The sequence below is a fragment of the Mustela putorius genome, unplaced genomic scaffold (genome assembly GCF_011764305.1).
Source record: "Mustela putorius furo isolate JIRA1106 unplaced genomic scaffold, ASM1176430v1.1 tig00003909_pilon_pilon_pilon, whole genome shotgun sequence".
Lineage (NCBI taxonomy): Eukaryota > Metazoa > Chordata > Mammalia > Carnivora > Mustelidae > Mustela > Mustela putorius.
In genome coordinates this window covers 37,129,730-37,145,511 of record NW_025422057.1, presented here as the reverse complement: position 1 = coordinate 37,145,511, position 15,782 = coordinate 37,129,730, and the positions used below count along the sequence as shown (strand labels likewise).

Genomic DNA, 15,782 nt, shown 5'->3' with positions numbered 1-15,782 from the left:
CACACGCCAGAGACTTCCCAACAGAGCAGCCTGCAGGAACGAAAGCCGAATAGGGGTCTCCTCTGCTGAACACCCAAGACCCGGGGCCTCCTCCTCGGAGAATAAAATCCAGTCTTCCTCAGGGCCTCCTCCCATCCTTGGGGCTTCCACAGGACGGTTCCCTATCAGGTATGGCGTGGCCCACCTCCCAAATCTCAGTCCAGGTGAATCAGCCCCTGGCACTCCACTCTGCTGAACTGCCCGGGGCCCTGAACAGCCCTATGCCTGCCTACCTTCCCTGGAAGGGCTGCCCAGAGAGTCTTCCTGGTGGGCGAGGGTGCACAAGCTGCTTGTGGGCTACACGACACTCAGCACCCCGAGCCCTGGGTACCCCTCCCCACACTTCCCTGCTTCCTCAGGCCAGAGGCCGGCACCTCCTGCAGGGCCTCCAGGAGAGCTGCCTCCCAGGCCCAGGCCCTGCCTGGAGCCTCACCGGGATCTTAAAGGCGTCCACAGAGACCTGGTTCTCCATGGAGTCCAGGGAGGGCCGGCGGGCGCCCGACGAGGAGTAGCTGACCGGGAAGGCCTGGGCCGGCCGGCGGAAGGTCATCTCAGCAGAGGCGATGGGTGGCTTGTGGGCATTCTTGTGGTAGCGGTGGATGCAGAAGGTGGAGAGCAGCATGGAGACGATGAAGGAGAAGAGCACAGCTGCCGCGATCACCGTGCGGCACAGCTCGTCACACAGCGGGTCTGCGGGCAGGGGTGGCCGTGAGGGACGGCGCTCCTGGGAGGGTGCCCCGGTGCCCACAGCTGGGGTCTGCCGTGGCAGACTGAGCCGCCGGCAAGTGCAGCGGGCGGTGGAATGTGAGAGCAGTGCACACACTCACATGGCACCCACCGTTTGGCAGGGACTGTACCATAGGTTTTTGCTACAGAGACTGTGGTCAGACTCCTCCACAAGGGCCAAGAGACCCAGAGAGTTTAAGCAGCTGGCCTGAGGTCACAGAGCAGAGGCAGTGTGCGTCTGGGAAACGCCAGCTGTGGAACGCTGCACGGAAGCCAGCTGGCCCTAGAGCACTGGCAGGGAGGCAGGGTCCCCCGATGTGCTCCATGTGTTTTGTATTTTCTTCATAAAACGGAGAGGCAAGGAAAGTGACTCTGGACCTAGTGTCATGCAGCCATAGTTCAAATACGAGAGAACCGTCCTTGGGCTCAGGCAGGAAATCTCCCCAGGTGCACAGGCCCTGGCCACCCTTGGCACCTGCTGGCCCAGAAGGCACCCCCGCAGGCTCTGGCTGGGAGGGCGGGGTTCTGGCCAGGCACTGCCATGGGCCCAGAGAAGGCCCTGTACCGGAACCATCTGAGTTGATGCTGAGTTATTTGGTGGAAGAACTTTCCAGCCCAATCTTTCTCATAGAACTTTGGGCAGGAGGTTGCTCTGTGGAGGCTCTGACCTAGACCTGTCTGCACAGATTGAGGAACCGAGGCCCAGAGGGAAGGAAGAGGGTCTCCTGGGTTTTACCTGCCTTCCTTCCACTCTGCCTGCCTCACTGGGGCTCAGAGAGGTGTGGGGAGGCCTTCTCTGCCTGTGACCCCAGCAGTGCCCCCCACCGACTCACCCTGGCTGTCTTCAGGTTCACAGAAGCATTTCTTCTCTTCGGGGAAACAGTTGCAGATACCGAAGCCAGCTTTTATCCCCCAGCGTTCCCCAGGCTCGTGCCCACCAATGATGCTGCCACCCCCTGGGGACAGAGGCAGCCCACTAAACCTCCTGGTGTGACCACACAAACGAGGACCACCCAGGCAGAAGCACGAGAGGTCCCTCCCCACAGGATGTCAGCATGCTCAGGCCTAGGGAGGGCAGTGAGCTCTGGAATCTGGGTCTCTTGAGCAGGAATCAGCACAGTCTGCCCTGATTCAGGTCCCTGGCCTCAGCAGGTAGGAGGAGGAACCCACAAGCTGTGCAGGGCCCTTGCCAAGGTCCACACATGGTTACTTCACAGAGCAGGGAATGGGCAGCAGGGAGCCAGGAGAATCAGGGGTTGGGAGATGTGCTGTGTCAGTTGGCCAGGAAGACAAGGGACAGTAGGTCAGGGCACCAGTTTCCAGAGTTTGGATGCGGCAGAACACTTTGTTCAAACAAAATGTTAGAAAAAAGCTTCTGCACAATAAACTCGGGAATGATGCTGGTCTGGCTGAAGTGTAGGTGGGAGTCCAAGCCTCCCCCACTGGCTACCCCTACCCACGGCCGGCCGGCTCTTGAACCTGCAGGCCCAGTGGTTGCTTACGGAGGCAGTCCTGGGGGCAGATGTTGACGTTTCTGCTCTCCACAGCATCACAGTGGCCATCGGGGCAGGTCTTGATGCTGGGGGAGCAGGTGGAGAAGTTCCTGGTAATTCCTGGAACACACAGCAGGCCAGTCACTGCCACGTAGGAACACCACCCTGGCTAGATGGCCAGAGCCAGAAGGGCGGCACTCCAGGGCCTCCCGGCCAATCCTGTCCCCCTTCGGAGGAGCAAACTGAGGCCCGAGCCGAGAACCCATGAGTGGGATCCTTGTAGGCACAGCTTGGACTTGCTACTATCTATGCCCCAGCCCTGCTGTCTGGGGCCACAAGTCCTGGCCTGGGACCTCCCAGGCAGAGCCTCTCTTTTCCTTGCACACTCCAACTTTGGCCCAGGGCTTCCCAAACCCGAAGGGACCTGTGGTCCCACAGTGATGAAGAGCCTGAGCGTCCTCGTGCTTCCCCTACTCGCGCAGCCTCTCTCAACATCAGGTACCACAGAGGAGGACCAGGCTCTGGACAACAGATGTGGAGAGCGGAGGACCAGCACTGTGGCCGGCAGGGCCCACAAGGACCCCGCTTCCACTCAGCCACCATTACCCCTCTCGACCGCCTGGCCGCTGGCCCCTGGCTCTGCGTGGGGCCTACCTTTGCCATCTCCCTGTCTCCACTCGCACCTGCCCGTCAGAGACCCCAGGCCGCCACACTCCTCACACTCAGGCCGCCTCTTGCTGACTGCACAGGACAGGGGGCAGCCTGGTTCCTCGGCCACATCTGTGGATGGCAGAAAGCTGGTTACAGGGGCTGGCCTGGACCTCGTGTCCCACCAGTATCCGGGGGCAGAGGGTAGCACTGGTCAAGCTCCTCTCCTGGGTGAGCCCAGAGGGGTGGGGGTGCCTGAGCACCAGGGCATGGGGCAGTGATGGGACCCACTAAGGAAGAGGGCTGTCACCGCAGTCACAGCAAGGGGGGCACTACTCGGTTGGGGTAAGTGTGGAGGGAGGATGTGAGCAGGCTAGTGCCTAGACTCAGCCAAAAACACACAGGCCCAGTTAAGCCTGGATTTCAGGTAAACAGTGAATAGTTGCTTTATGTGACTGTGTCCCTAACACTGCATGGACACCCGTGGAAGATTGTCTTCTAAGAGACTGCAAAGGCTACTTGGGACATACTTATAGCACAAAGCTCCTTGTTGCTTACCTGACATTTAAATTTAGCCAAGATCTCGTATTTTCTCTGGCAGCTCTAAAGCAGGTGCGTGTACAGAATGGATCAACAGTAGTGGTGGGGAGTAGCAACCATTGACTATCCAGTCCCTTTGGGCTATGCTGCTTTAAACTTTCTCCTCGTCACCCTCCCAGCCCGGCTATGCAGGGTGCACTGCGATTCTCACTTGATAGGGAAGGAGACTCAGGCACAGGGACGCTGCCAAGAGGGGAAGGGAGCAGGGTGGGGCCCCTTCTGTGTGGGGGAAGCCTGTGGCTCAGCCACACCCTGCCTGTCCCGACCCTCCACGGGGCCCTGGCACTTACACGTCCCCTCCACGGTGACAACCAGCGGGGCCTGGGTCTGCCTGCGGCTTGGCCGGTCGGCGGCCACCACTGTGTACTGCAGTTGAGAACAGTCAGGCCGCTGCAGGGCTTCTGTGTCATTCACGAACAGGGTTCCTGAGGTGTCCTCGGCGGAGGTGACCACCCCCAGGACGCTGCAGTTGGCGCTGGAGAGCTGCAGCTTGTACTGCACGTGGATGCCGCTGAACTCCTGGCAGTTATCCACGCAGACTTTCCCAATCTAGGCATGGGGCACAAGGAACGTCTCAGCCGGGTGCTGCTCCCGCCTGTGATGGGGGCTGGCAGGGTTTCTGGGTAGTCCGAGTCCTGGAGAAGCTCCCTACTGGGTCCAGGGATGATAGACCTCCCCCAGCCACCACCAAGTCCTGGTCTTCCACATCCCTGGAACCTGCAGATCCTTCCCCCTGCCGGGCCCTGGCCTGCCCATCACACTACCACCCACCCCGGCTCCTGGGAGCCAGAGGCAAAACAACACAGGGCACCAAGGTTGGGTCTAGTGACCACCTTGAGAGGAGCCTACACCACCAGCTCATTCTTCACTCACTCATTTAGGCAGGAAGATCCATTTGGTCCCTCCTGCTCATTTCCCTCCCTGCCTCTGGCCAGGCCAGTATTATTCTGGGAACCACCAGTTGCCATCCTCAGTGCATGGGGTTGGGGTACCCCACCCCCTGCCTAGAATCCCTGCCTGGGCAGGCAGGGCTTTGCACTGGGGCCAAGTGATTTCATGCAGCATCGCTGCCTGTCTCACCTGAGCCCCAAGGGGCCTGCCTGGGAGTCTTGCTGGGAGCCCTGGGAAAGACAGGCTGCTTCTCCAGGGGGTGCCAGGCTGGCCGTGCCACTGCTGGGGCCCGGAACTGGGCAGCTGGAACTCTCCTTTTTATCCTTCGGTTACTTGAGTTAGAATGAGAGTGTCGGTGGCTTAAAGCCAGAAAATCTGACTAGTCAAGTTGTGGGCGGGCAGAGGGTAGGCGTGGGGCAGGTGAGGCCCTGCCTGCAGCCGTGTAGCAGGTCCTTGCTCAGCCTTGCTCAGACCGAGGGCAGAGCCAGGCTCCTCCACACCCAGGCCTGATACCACAACCAAACCACCTCCCAGATGTCCCAGCACATCCCCATATAAAGCCTGCTTGTTTCCACTCTCCCATAGGCGCCTCCAAACTGCCCAAGGTCACTAACCTCAATTTGCAGTTATGAAGACTGGGGAGAGGGGGTGAAAGGTCACAGCAAGTCTGAGGCTGGATGGGGACTCAGGTCCCTGTGATCTTTTGAGTGTTTTGGGGTACAGGTGACACACCTCCTGCAGTGTTTGCTCCCATTCAATACCCCCTTGGACACCCTTAGGGCCCCTCTGCCTAGTCACCTCCCACCATCCATGGCCTCTACCTCCATGAAAGACCTTTTGTGGCAGGTCAGGGAGCTTCGATGTGTCCAAGGGTGGGGTCCTTTGTGTGCGGGACCTGGGTGGCTGTCAGGAGTGGAGGGGGCATGGGAACCAAACACAGGAACTGGAACAAATGGAGGTGGCCCTAAGTGTGACCTTCTGAAGAGGAAGTACCTGAAGCTGCCCTATTGGAACAAGCAGTATGTGAAGCCCAATGCATGCCGCAATTCCAAATAAAATCACAAAAGTCCTTAAGAGAAGTGTTCTAGAAAAAACTACCAAAATGCTAAGCACTAGTTGATAATGGCAAGAAGAATCAGCCCTCTCTGATAATGGATACTTGCTACTTCACGTTTCTTCCACTTCTAATTCTTATTTTCCACTTCTAATTCTCATTTACCAACAACAAACGCCAAGATAAGCTCTAGTAAACGCATTTGCAGGAGGCAGAGGAAGTGTTCCCCACCTTTCCCCGCAGAGGGCGCCACTGCTGACTGATGCCCGCATTTACATACTTGTATATTCCGTCACTGAAAACTTGTTTTCGAACACAGCGAGTCGCGTGAGGCCAGTCTTTTTACAAACAACTTTTCACTTAATAATCCATCAGGAACATCTTTCTAGGTCCCCATATGTACACTTAACTGGCACTGCTCTTACGTTAGGATGAAACACGCTTTAAAGATACCAAGAAAGCAAAGGGCAAACGAGAGGCCCATGGAGCCCACCAACCCTGCCCATGACTCTGCCAACTTCGCCATGGCCCCAGCTTCCCTGGCCCTGTACCCGTGGCTCCCCTGGGCCACTCCGCGTACTGGTTAGGCTAGAAGGAGTGTCTCTCATCCCCAGCCCTGTTTGCAATCTGTTAAATGGAGTGCCCCACCCTGGGGATCCTCCACCCCTCTGTGCCCCCTGCCTGGCAGGCATCGGGTTGTGGGCTCACCTGGGCAAAGCGGCGGGCCCGCCTGCTCATAGTGAAGGAGTAGGCGCTGGGTAAGTGCAGGCTGACAGGCAGCACGGTCACGTTGAAATGGAGGCGGAGGACGCCCTCACCGGGGCCCTGGAAGTCCGAGTCATTGACCAGCACAGCCAGCTGCAGGGAGCGGCTCTCCGAGATGGGGAGGCTCCGGTTGAGAACCAGCCCTGTGGTGGGGGGGGCACGGTGATGACTGCTTCGTCGCTTAGGGGCCTGGGACCACCGTCCCAAGCCGCTGTGTGTCTCCTCCCAGCCACACATCTGGCACAAACACACACGTGTGCAAACACAGACTTCACACTTGGGCCATGTGGACCACAGACTTGGCGGGTGGGGCTAAGTTGGAACCATTGTTTAAATGTTGGCTGCTGTGCTGAGCTGGATGCTGAGAGAAGCCTTCTCAACTGGGAGATCACCTATGTGTATGGTGTGTGTGTGGTATGTATGTGCGTATACATGAGATAAAGATCTATCATCACTGAGGCCCTGGGAAGACTATGCTGGCCTCCACTCCCCAAGAGAACTATCCCAACAGTCACAGCCTCCAGTGGAGCCCTGGACTGCACAGACCCCCAGTGCCCAGAGCCCAGAGCCTGCCCACCTCTGTACCTGCTGTGTGTTGTGCTATGGTTATAGTTTTGCAAAGATGGAAGGACAAGCATGAGGAGGTTTGGGTACACGTGGTGTATGGAATGAGAGCGCCTGGCAGAGATGACATTTTCCCTTATACAGGGCAGGAGACCCTCAAAGCCTCAGTGGGGGTGGGGAGGATGAGAAACAAACAGGATCGGTCCAGGCAGTAAGGGGTAACAGTACCAGTGATTCTGGAATCCCTCAGAAGCAGATCCCAAATCAAGGATTCAAGTGCCAGTCAGGTATTTGGAAGGTGATCCCAGAAAACATGGGCAGGAGGGTAGGGGAGACAAGGCAGCTGATGAAGGTGCCCCATGCCATAGGTGAGCATAGTGGGCCCTTGGAGCTCAGTCTTGCGGTACATTCCAGAAGCCAGACAGGACTATCTGTGCAGAATCCTGTGGCTATAACACACAGAGCTGCTGTTGTATACTAACCCCTGTTAGTAGAAGGCTGTGGGGTCAAGGGAGAAATAATCCCCAGGCACTTGGGTCCCTGGGGGATTGCAAAGCAGAGGCCAGAAGAAGGCCTTAGGCAATGTGTTTGTAGTAGGCACTGAGCCCTGGCATAGTCAGCATGGGAAGTGTGGTACGGCCCTACCAAAGTCTGCTAGGAGGCAGTTCAGGGAGAGAAGAAACCCTATAAAAGCCCACCAAGTTGGCCAAGGTGAGCGCATTAGAGACAAGGAAGGGTTGGGTGGAGTGGAAGCCTCTGCAGCCTGGGGCTTGGAACGCCGGGACAAGTGTCTGTGGGTATAGGGTGCTGTGAGAAGAGTGGGCTGCTGGCTCCCTAGGGGGCCCAGCCAGGCCAGGCCCAGCCCCTCTTACTGTAGTCATGCACAGTTGCTCGCACGAAGCTGCCATTAGCCTGGGCCAAGGTCTCGTTCGGTGAGTGCTCTACACGGAAAGTCTGCAGGGCCCAGGTGTCCCCTGGCAGTAGTGTGCTTGTGTACCGCCTCAACAGCTCCCCAGAGGCTGGCACCACGTCTGCGTCGAAGACACGTATTGTGGCCACCACGGTGCCCTGAGGAAAACAGTGGGTGCCAGTCAGAATTGATGAGAGGGACTCCGCAGAGACCCTGCAGGCTGGGACCTCAGGACACCCGCCCCACAGGTGGATCGAGGGTGTGCAGTCAGAGCCGGCTCCAGGGACAGACTGGCCTATGTTAGAGTTCCTGTGGGATCCCATGCCAGTCTGGCCCAGTCGCCCTCCCTGGGCCACCCCTGTGCCTCAGGTATGATAGGCACCTACACGCTTCCTGTAAGGATGGATTAAAGCAGATGCCCAGGGGCTCTGCTGAAGTGCTTCACCAGGTCCCACAGAGAACAGCAAGCTGCGCCCCACAGGGTCGAGTCAGATAGTGATAGTGACTGTCACATAGTGATAGATGGCAAAGCCAGATCCAAGCCCTGGTGTCCACCAGAACATTCTCCAAACGCCTGTATACCGGGCTGGAGGAGATCACGAGGAAAGTTCTGAGCAGTCACATGGCATCTCTGCTTTTGTCAGGGACCAGACTCCTTGTTGTCACCCCAAGGTAGCCCTTCCTAGCTTATGCGATCTTTACCAATGAGATGTGCTTTCCTCCCGCCTGCCCATCCACCAAACTAGCACCTGGGGTGTCCAGAGACCCAGGTAAAACCACGTTATCTGCCATTGCACGCCTGGCCGAAGGGCTGCAGAACGGCCAGCAGGTGGCAGTCACGCTCCAGCTACGCGGACCAGAGCCGGGGATGCGCCGAGGTGGGCGGGGCTCTTCTGGGCGATCCCAGCTGAAGCCACTCCTTGGTCTTTCTGCGCGGTGGCCGGGCTCCACCCTCCCTGAGTCTCTAGACTCTCCTGCGAACGCTGACCGCAGAGGGAGAGAGGGCTCTCTCCTGGAAGCTGTCCCCTCCTGGGGGCAGCACCGCTGTACCCACACGCTGCGGCAGGTGTGCCCTGGAACCTGATGCACGTCCTTGGCCTTGCCAGCCTGTTCAGACTCGTGCTAGGCATCCAGGGTCCCCGGACACTTGTCAGGGGCCAGCTGGACTGACCTCCCGTCTCCTCCTCAGCTACCCTCGAGACGGGCAGAAAACCCCAACACATAGCTGGGCAGACAAATGAAAGACAAATGGCTGGAGGGATGTTTAACTGTATGGCCGGATGGCCAGACGGACAGCTGGGTAGACCAAGGAATAAATGGTGGCCGGAGTGGCAGACACACAACAGACGGACAACAGACAACAGACAAGGTGGTAAACAGGCACCTCCTTCCTCTTGAACTCCACCACAGCGCTGGCGGTGTCCAGGCCCCCGAGGAAGGTGGGTGCCGAGTCGTCCTCATCGTACACGGTCACGGGGAAGGGCACCATCACCACCTGCTCCTTGTGTGCGCCGACGTGCACCGTGCACGCGGCCACCAGCTCGTACTTCTCCCGCAGCTCGCGGTCCAGGGCCCAGCGTGTGCTCACCTCCAGGCTGTCTGGGGCGCAGCGGAAGGGCAGATTCTCACCTAGACACCAAGCAGACCAGGAACCCCCGTGTGACTCCCAGGTCAGGGAGCGGGGTGAGCTTTTACAAGGGGCCCACCAGGAGTGGCTGCAGGGGAGGATGGCCTCTGGCAGGTCAGAGATGGGGAGCAGGATGGCCCTGCTGAGCTCTTCCTCGGCTCCAGATTGGAAGGGGATGGGGCACAGAGCTCCAAGCATTGGTTTGCAGTGATGGCTGTGCACTAATGAACTGACCTGGGCCTCCCAGTTTCACTAGTGCTGATGGGGGAAGCTCAGGGAACCAGAAAGCCTGCCTCACGTCCTCACTCTGATGACCTAGGGAGGGCTGCTCTCATCTCTTCCCTAACCTTGCCTCTCTTGCTGGGGGTGGGTGGGGTGGAAGGGCTGAACACCAGCTCAGCCACGCCGCAGGCCCAGAGATCCAGCCCCCCGCATTGGCTGGCTTTTGAAAAAAATAGGCAATTTTAAAATTATGGAAATAATATGTGCTCATTTTAGAGCATGTGGGAAATAAGGCCACTATTCCACCATTTGAAAACAAACACGGTGGGCATTTAGTGGGTAATCTGAAGTTAACACACAGATATTTCCAACGGCCAACTTTGCATGCCCGCTTTACATCTCCTGGCTGTGCTATCCCAGACTGGTTGTCCCACCTCTCTGTGCCTGTTTCCTCACCAGAAGACGGGCTAGACGAAGGCTAACAGGCCTGCTCCTCACCAGGCCCTGTGGTTTGGGCAGTGACTGGTGTACCTTCCCACAACCTGCTGAGGGGAAGACCAGTCACAATAGCACACTTTTCAACCCAAGCCTGCCCTGAAATTCATCCTCCAGGAATAATTCAGAAAAGGGGAATGCTGACGGCTTGAAGGTCCACACTGACCGCCCCCACAGCCAACCAGGGGAGCAGGCAAATGTCCCTCCCGCAAAGCCACATATTACGTGTGGATTACATATGTGAAATGCTTATCATATAATGTTTCTCTCTGTTGTTTATGGTTACAAAACCATGCTTAACCAAATTTAATGAGGTAATCTTCTTGAGGAAGGGCAGCCTGCTGAACCTGACGTTTGGCTGACAATCTTGCCCAAAGACATGTATCCCTGCTGCAGGGCAAAGGTGAGGATGCTGGGGGAGTGCATGGCCCCTTTTCTTACTTCATGGAGATTTTCTTCAATGTCATTACCACATGTGTGTACGATAAACTTGGTGTGAATCCAGGTTCCACTGCAGCCTACCTTCTCTGTTCTAGTTCTTTGTTTCTGAGTATTTCAGTGGCGCCTCCTGTCATGGGGCTGCTCAGGTGCCTTCTCTCACCTCCACTGGGCTTCACCCCCTGGCCCACCCTTGGCCGGCCTCCCCACGGCCATCGTGGGGCCAGGTTGGCTGCTCTTGCAGCTGCTGAGGCAGAATCCTGGAACCACGCGGGCTCCCCTCTTTCCCTCAACACCCACAGCCAACACATCGAGAAATCCTGCTGGATCTTCTTTCAGTATATGCCCGGAAGGCACCTGCTCCTTGCTGCCCTGTGGCTTTCACTCTTCTTCCAGTTTCCAGCCTGATGCTCAGGGATTTTCCCAGCCTCCTGTTTCCTTGCTGCTATGCTACGCTGCCCTGTACCAAATCATTCCTAGCATGGCAGCCAGAATAATCCTTTAAAGGTAAGTGAGGGCTTGTTCATGCCGCCCCCTACAAGCCTTCCATGACCCCCCAGTCCCTGAAGGGGAAACCCTCAGGAACTTCTCTGTCTTCATGGGCCTCCGCTCTCCCTACCCCAGCTACCAGGGGTCCCACCGCAGTGATCTTTACGGGGCTAGCCCAGCTGGCCTGGTGCCCTCCCACCTTTGCTCCAGCACTCCCTTCCTCGGCCATGAGACAGAAGACTGCGGTCTCCACCACTCCACATCCTGGGAGCTTTACTTCCCAAATAGAACATTCCAGAGGCCATCCCAGGGGAATGGAGGCTCCAGGCAGGCAGGATTTTGACTTGTTTAGTTCATGGTCACATCCTTAGCCCCTAGAACAGTACTTGGTTCATGACAGACACACTAGAAATATTTCTGGAATATTAAATGAATGAATGAGTGGTGTGGTTGGTGAGTAAACCAGATGGCTCATGTCAAGGGCTGGAGGGGCTGTGCCTTGCACATAGCAGATGCCAAGGGGGAGCCTCTGAAGCCAGCACTCACCTTCTAGGAGCCTGTAGGACACGCTGATGTTGGGGCAGAGGAATTGCACAGGCAGCAGCCGGAATTGGTGGAAGGTGCCAGGAGGCCTGTTCTCTCTGATGCGGAAGGAGACGCCTGTCTCGGGAAAGCAGAGCTCCCGGGGTTTGAGGGAACTGCAAGCCGGGAAGGAGGTGTTGATGAAGGAGAAGTACACCCGGGCACAGCCTGGCCACTGGCACTCGCCCTCACGCAGGAACGCAGACGACAGGAAGACCTGGAGGTAGATGGTGAGCACCGGGAAGCCACCATCTGCAGAGAGAGAAGTCAGGCTTGGTGGGGCACCAGCCACACCCATGGGTGGCAGGGAGTGAAATGGGGAAGGAGCAGGAGATCCAGGGCTGGTGTAAAGCCCAGTCCCTTCCGTTGTCTACAGGGCTCCACTAGGCTCTCAACCCTGGCTGGTCACCTTCCACCTGCCCCGAACTGCCCTAGACCCGGGGTCTGTCTCTGCTTCAGGGTCCCATGGTTCTGCTCCCTCTGCCTGGGGTGCCTCACAGGCCCGCCTCTCTTGTCATTCAGGTCTCAGTTCAAATACCACTCCCTCAGGTGCTCTGAGCGCTGCGCCCTATTGTTCCCCCATATCTCCCCACCAGCCTCTAGCACATCATTGCCCCCATCAGAGGGGTGCCCTGAGTCCCAAGTCTAACCAGGTAGAGCACTTTCCTGGCTGGCTCTTATGCATGTGGGGGCTCCCCAGCCTCCAGGGGCTGTTCTCATGGAATGCCTCTATGGAGACACACCCACAGCCAGACTTCCGGAGTGCCTGGAGGGGGGATTTCCAGCAAACTCCATCACAGAGAATTTCTCCAACAAGGTCTGGTTCTCTTCAAGAGTGATGGGTACTCTTCCTGGGCCCTCTCCCTCAGCCCTAGTGTAGTGGCTGCTACCCTGCATTTGCTCCTCCCAGAATTCATCAGAATTCTGCTTCTTCCTAGTCCTCGCTTGGTGCTTCAAGTCCCCGGTTGTAGCCAATCATTTTCTATATGAAACTGCCCTGTTCCAGTTACTACGTGGTTTTTCTCCTGACTGGACTTAACAGGTGCATCATGAACAGAACAAGCCCCGTAGGAAATATGGACCCTCGACAAAATCCACTCAGCTTTTACCCCCGGAAACATAGTTCAAGGTCCCCATGGGGGATTGGGATGGAGACAGCAGCAACTAAGTACAAGCAGAACCAAGACCCATCTGAGATGCCACCTCCAGAACTGGGGGTGCCCTAGTGGCAGGCTCTGTCATGTGACCTTGGCTTTCCTTGGCCGACAGGGGCACAGTCATTCTGTCCTCCTGGGCAGTGCTGCCCATTCTGCATTCATAGGCATGCCATGGGCCTCTTGCCCGCATGAGGGGGTTCAGGGCTGGTGTGAGGGTGCAGTGAGGTCATGTATTTGAATGAGATGATTGGAGGTGGGGAGCTATTGGGTGTGTGATCACCGTTTTGTGCCATAAGGCAGAAAGCAGCTCCTCTTCCCAGTATCAGGGTCACATGTGGTTTTCTCCCTGCTCTGACCCCTGCTCTGAGGAGGCTGGCTAGGTCTTCCTTCCATACCACTTTCCTCCCTGGCACCAGGCCTGAGTCCCCACTGGGTACCAAGGGCAGCTTGATGCTGATGGGAAGACCAGCTTTCCATGGAACTGCTCCTTCTCCAGGAAGCTCCAGATCATTCCCTCAATCAAAACTTCAATTTTTCTAGTCCCCTCACTTAACTCCTCTCTTGTAACCCTAAATCCTGTTCACCCAAATGGAAAAGGCTTCTAAGCCCAGCCCGGAGAGGGCACCCAATCCTTTCCAAGGGTTCTCCCAAATCCCAACAGACTCAGAAGGTCCAATGGTCATCAGCAGCCCCCAAACTCATCCTGGTGTCCTGGCCGGGCTGGCCACAAAGGCAGGCCAGTCTCACCTCACCCTTCATCCTTACACCACAGGGATCGCACAGGAAGTGCCCTCTTGAGCCTTGGTGTGGGTGTGACGTGGGCTGTGGGAGGAGAGACAGGGTGGGGGAGGGGGTCAGGCGGCTCCCTTACTGCGGATGCTGAGCCTCTCCCAGGCGCTGTGGTCCAGGCTCCGGTTAAGGTAGAGAAGGCCAGTGTCCTCCTCAATGCGGATCCAGTCGTTCTCCTGCAGCCTCGCACGGTAGGCGATGCCGTAGAGGTGCTGGCCCAGGCGGAAGCTGGGCACCTCCTCGGGGGCGTCCCGCAGGGCGTGGACATAGAGCAGGGGCATGCCAGCTGGCTGGTCCACATACAGTTTCTCCCAGTAAGCGTCCCTGGAGAAGTAGAGTCCCAGTGGAGCTGCAGGAAGCAGGGAGGTGTGTGAGGGAGGGAGGAATGCTGACCCCTCTGGAGCAGGTCTCCAGGCAGACCAGCACTCTCCAGCTGCTTTAGTTCACACTTTGGATCCTCCCACATTTGCTAACTTAAGATTCCAACCTAGCATAATTAATAGTGCAAAACTATAGGCAAGTTCCTTGTTCTGAAATTACAAGAGAGAGAGCTCACCCTTGCATGATTCACGGCATTCAAGACTTTCACACCCAAATAAAGAAAGAATAAGATTCTGATCTTACTCGGACTTTCTCACCAGTAGTCCCAGTAACGTCAACACACACACCTATCTGTGGGGCGAAACACTAGCTGCAAATGGACTGCCTTAAAACAGAAAAAGAAAAGAGAGGAGGACATACTACAAAACACCTGCAAAATCGTTCCCAATCACCCGAGTTTGACAAGTATGTGAGCCGCACAGAGCTGGGAGTGACTCAGGTTTCTCAGAAAATCGCCTGGATCCCCAGCTTTTAAGTGCGCACGATGATGCCAGATAAGCAGGGCAGGTAAGAGTCACCGAAAATGAACCAGGTCACGTTACGCATTTATTCATTCCAGAGATTTATGTATTTATTTGAGAGAGAGTGTATGAGAGAGAGATCGTGAGGCATGCATGTTGTAGGGAGAGGCAGGGGGAGAAATCTTCTGGCAGATTCCCCGCTGAGGGAGGAGCCTGTACTAGGGCTTGATCTCTTGACCCACGAGAAAATGACCTGAGCCAAAACCAAGAGTCGGACACTTAACCAACTGAGCCACCCAGGCACCCCAAACCAGGGCTCTTTATAAGAGAAACACACCTTTAAAGTTAAACATACTCCTACCACTTGATCCAGAAATCCTACTGAATTTATCCGAGAGAGGAATACATATGTCCATCAAATGAGTCATTCACAAACGGCAAGTTTATTCACACAGCCGAGGACTGGAAACAGCCCAGGTGCCCTTCAGTGGGTGAGTGGACAGGCAAAGGGTGGTTTTCACACCACGAAATCCTATGCAGCAATAAAAAGGGATGAACCGTTGATTCACACAACAACCTGGAAGGATCTCACAGACATCATGCCAAGCAGAAGAAGCCAGGCAAAAAAGAACACACATGGCATGATTCCAGACTAATTTTAGGTTAACAGAGAGCAGCCTGGAGACCTGTGAGGGGTGGGAAGAGGCAAAAGACTAGGAAGGGCAGGAAGGAATGTTCTGGGGGATGTAAAGATTCCACATCCGGATAGCAGTGTGGGTCACATGTGCACATACATTTGCTGCCAATGTACAGATAAGAGCTGTATATTTCAACTTCTGTAAATTTCCCCTGAAAACCTGATCACCAAGGGACTGTGAATAGAGCTCTGGTTGCCACCAAGAAGAGGATGTGGACCATGGCCTCGCTGGGAAAACCCATTCATTACTCTGCTGACTTTGTGTAAGTTCAAAATTTTTCATGATAGGGCGCCTGGGTGGCTCAGTTGGTTGGACGACTGCCTTCGGCTCAGGTCATGATCCTGGAGTCCCAGGATCGAGTCCCACATCAGGCTCCCAGCTCCATGGGAAGTCTGCTTCTCCCTCTGACCTTCTCCTCACTCATGTTCTCTCTCACTGTCTCTCTTTCAAGTAAATAAATAAAATCTTAAAAAAAATTTTTTTTCATGATAAAAAGTTTTAAAAAACAGTAAGAATTTTCAAGAAGGTGGATAATTAGGCAAACGGCGCTGGAAAAAGCACTAAAACCCTGCAAATACCCTATAGCAGTAACCAACACACAACACAAACATTAGAAATGCCCACGTATTCACTCACATTGAGCCAATTTCTCTTTTCGATCAGCTTGTTTCCACCTACACCCCACTCTGCTCACAGCTGTCGGGATGAGCAGCCAGGGCAGTCTGCACCAGCAGAGGATACCCCTGGTACCAC

At 56.0% G+C, this 15,782-nt stretch overlaps 1 protein-coding gene across 1 annotated transcript in view; it reads right to left on the bottom strand.

The window, feature by feature from the left end:
- RET (ret proto-oncogene) overlaps positions 1-15,782 on the bottom strand; it is a 50,427-nt gene that overhangs the window by 14,146 nt on the left and 20,499 nt on the right. Inside the window, exons 2-11 of the mRNA XM_013054560.2 lie at positions 13,572-13,838; positions 11,508-11,795; positions 9,075-9,319; positions 7,653-7,848; positions 6,160-6,359; positions 3,797-4,055; positions 2,913-3,038; positions 2,268-2,378; positions 1,599-1,721; positions 473-729 (exon numbers count right to left, since the gene is read on the bottom strand). Coding sequence (XP_012910014.2) covers positions 473-729; positions 1,599-1,721; positions 2,268-2,378; positions 2,913-3,038; positions 3,797-4,055; positions 6,160-6,359; positions 7,653-7,848; positions 9,075-9,319; positions 11,508-11,795; positions 13,572-13,838 — 2,072 coding nt within the window. The remainder of the gene's footprint in view (positions 1-472; positions 730-1,598; positions 1,722-2,267; positions 2,379-2,912; positions 3,039-3,796; positions 4,056-6,159; positions 6,360-7,652; positions 7,849-9,074; positions 9,320-11,507; positions 11,796-13,571; positions 13,839-15,782) is intronic.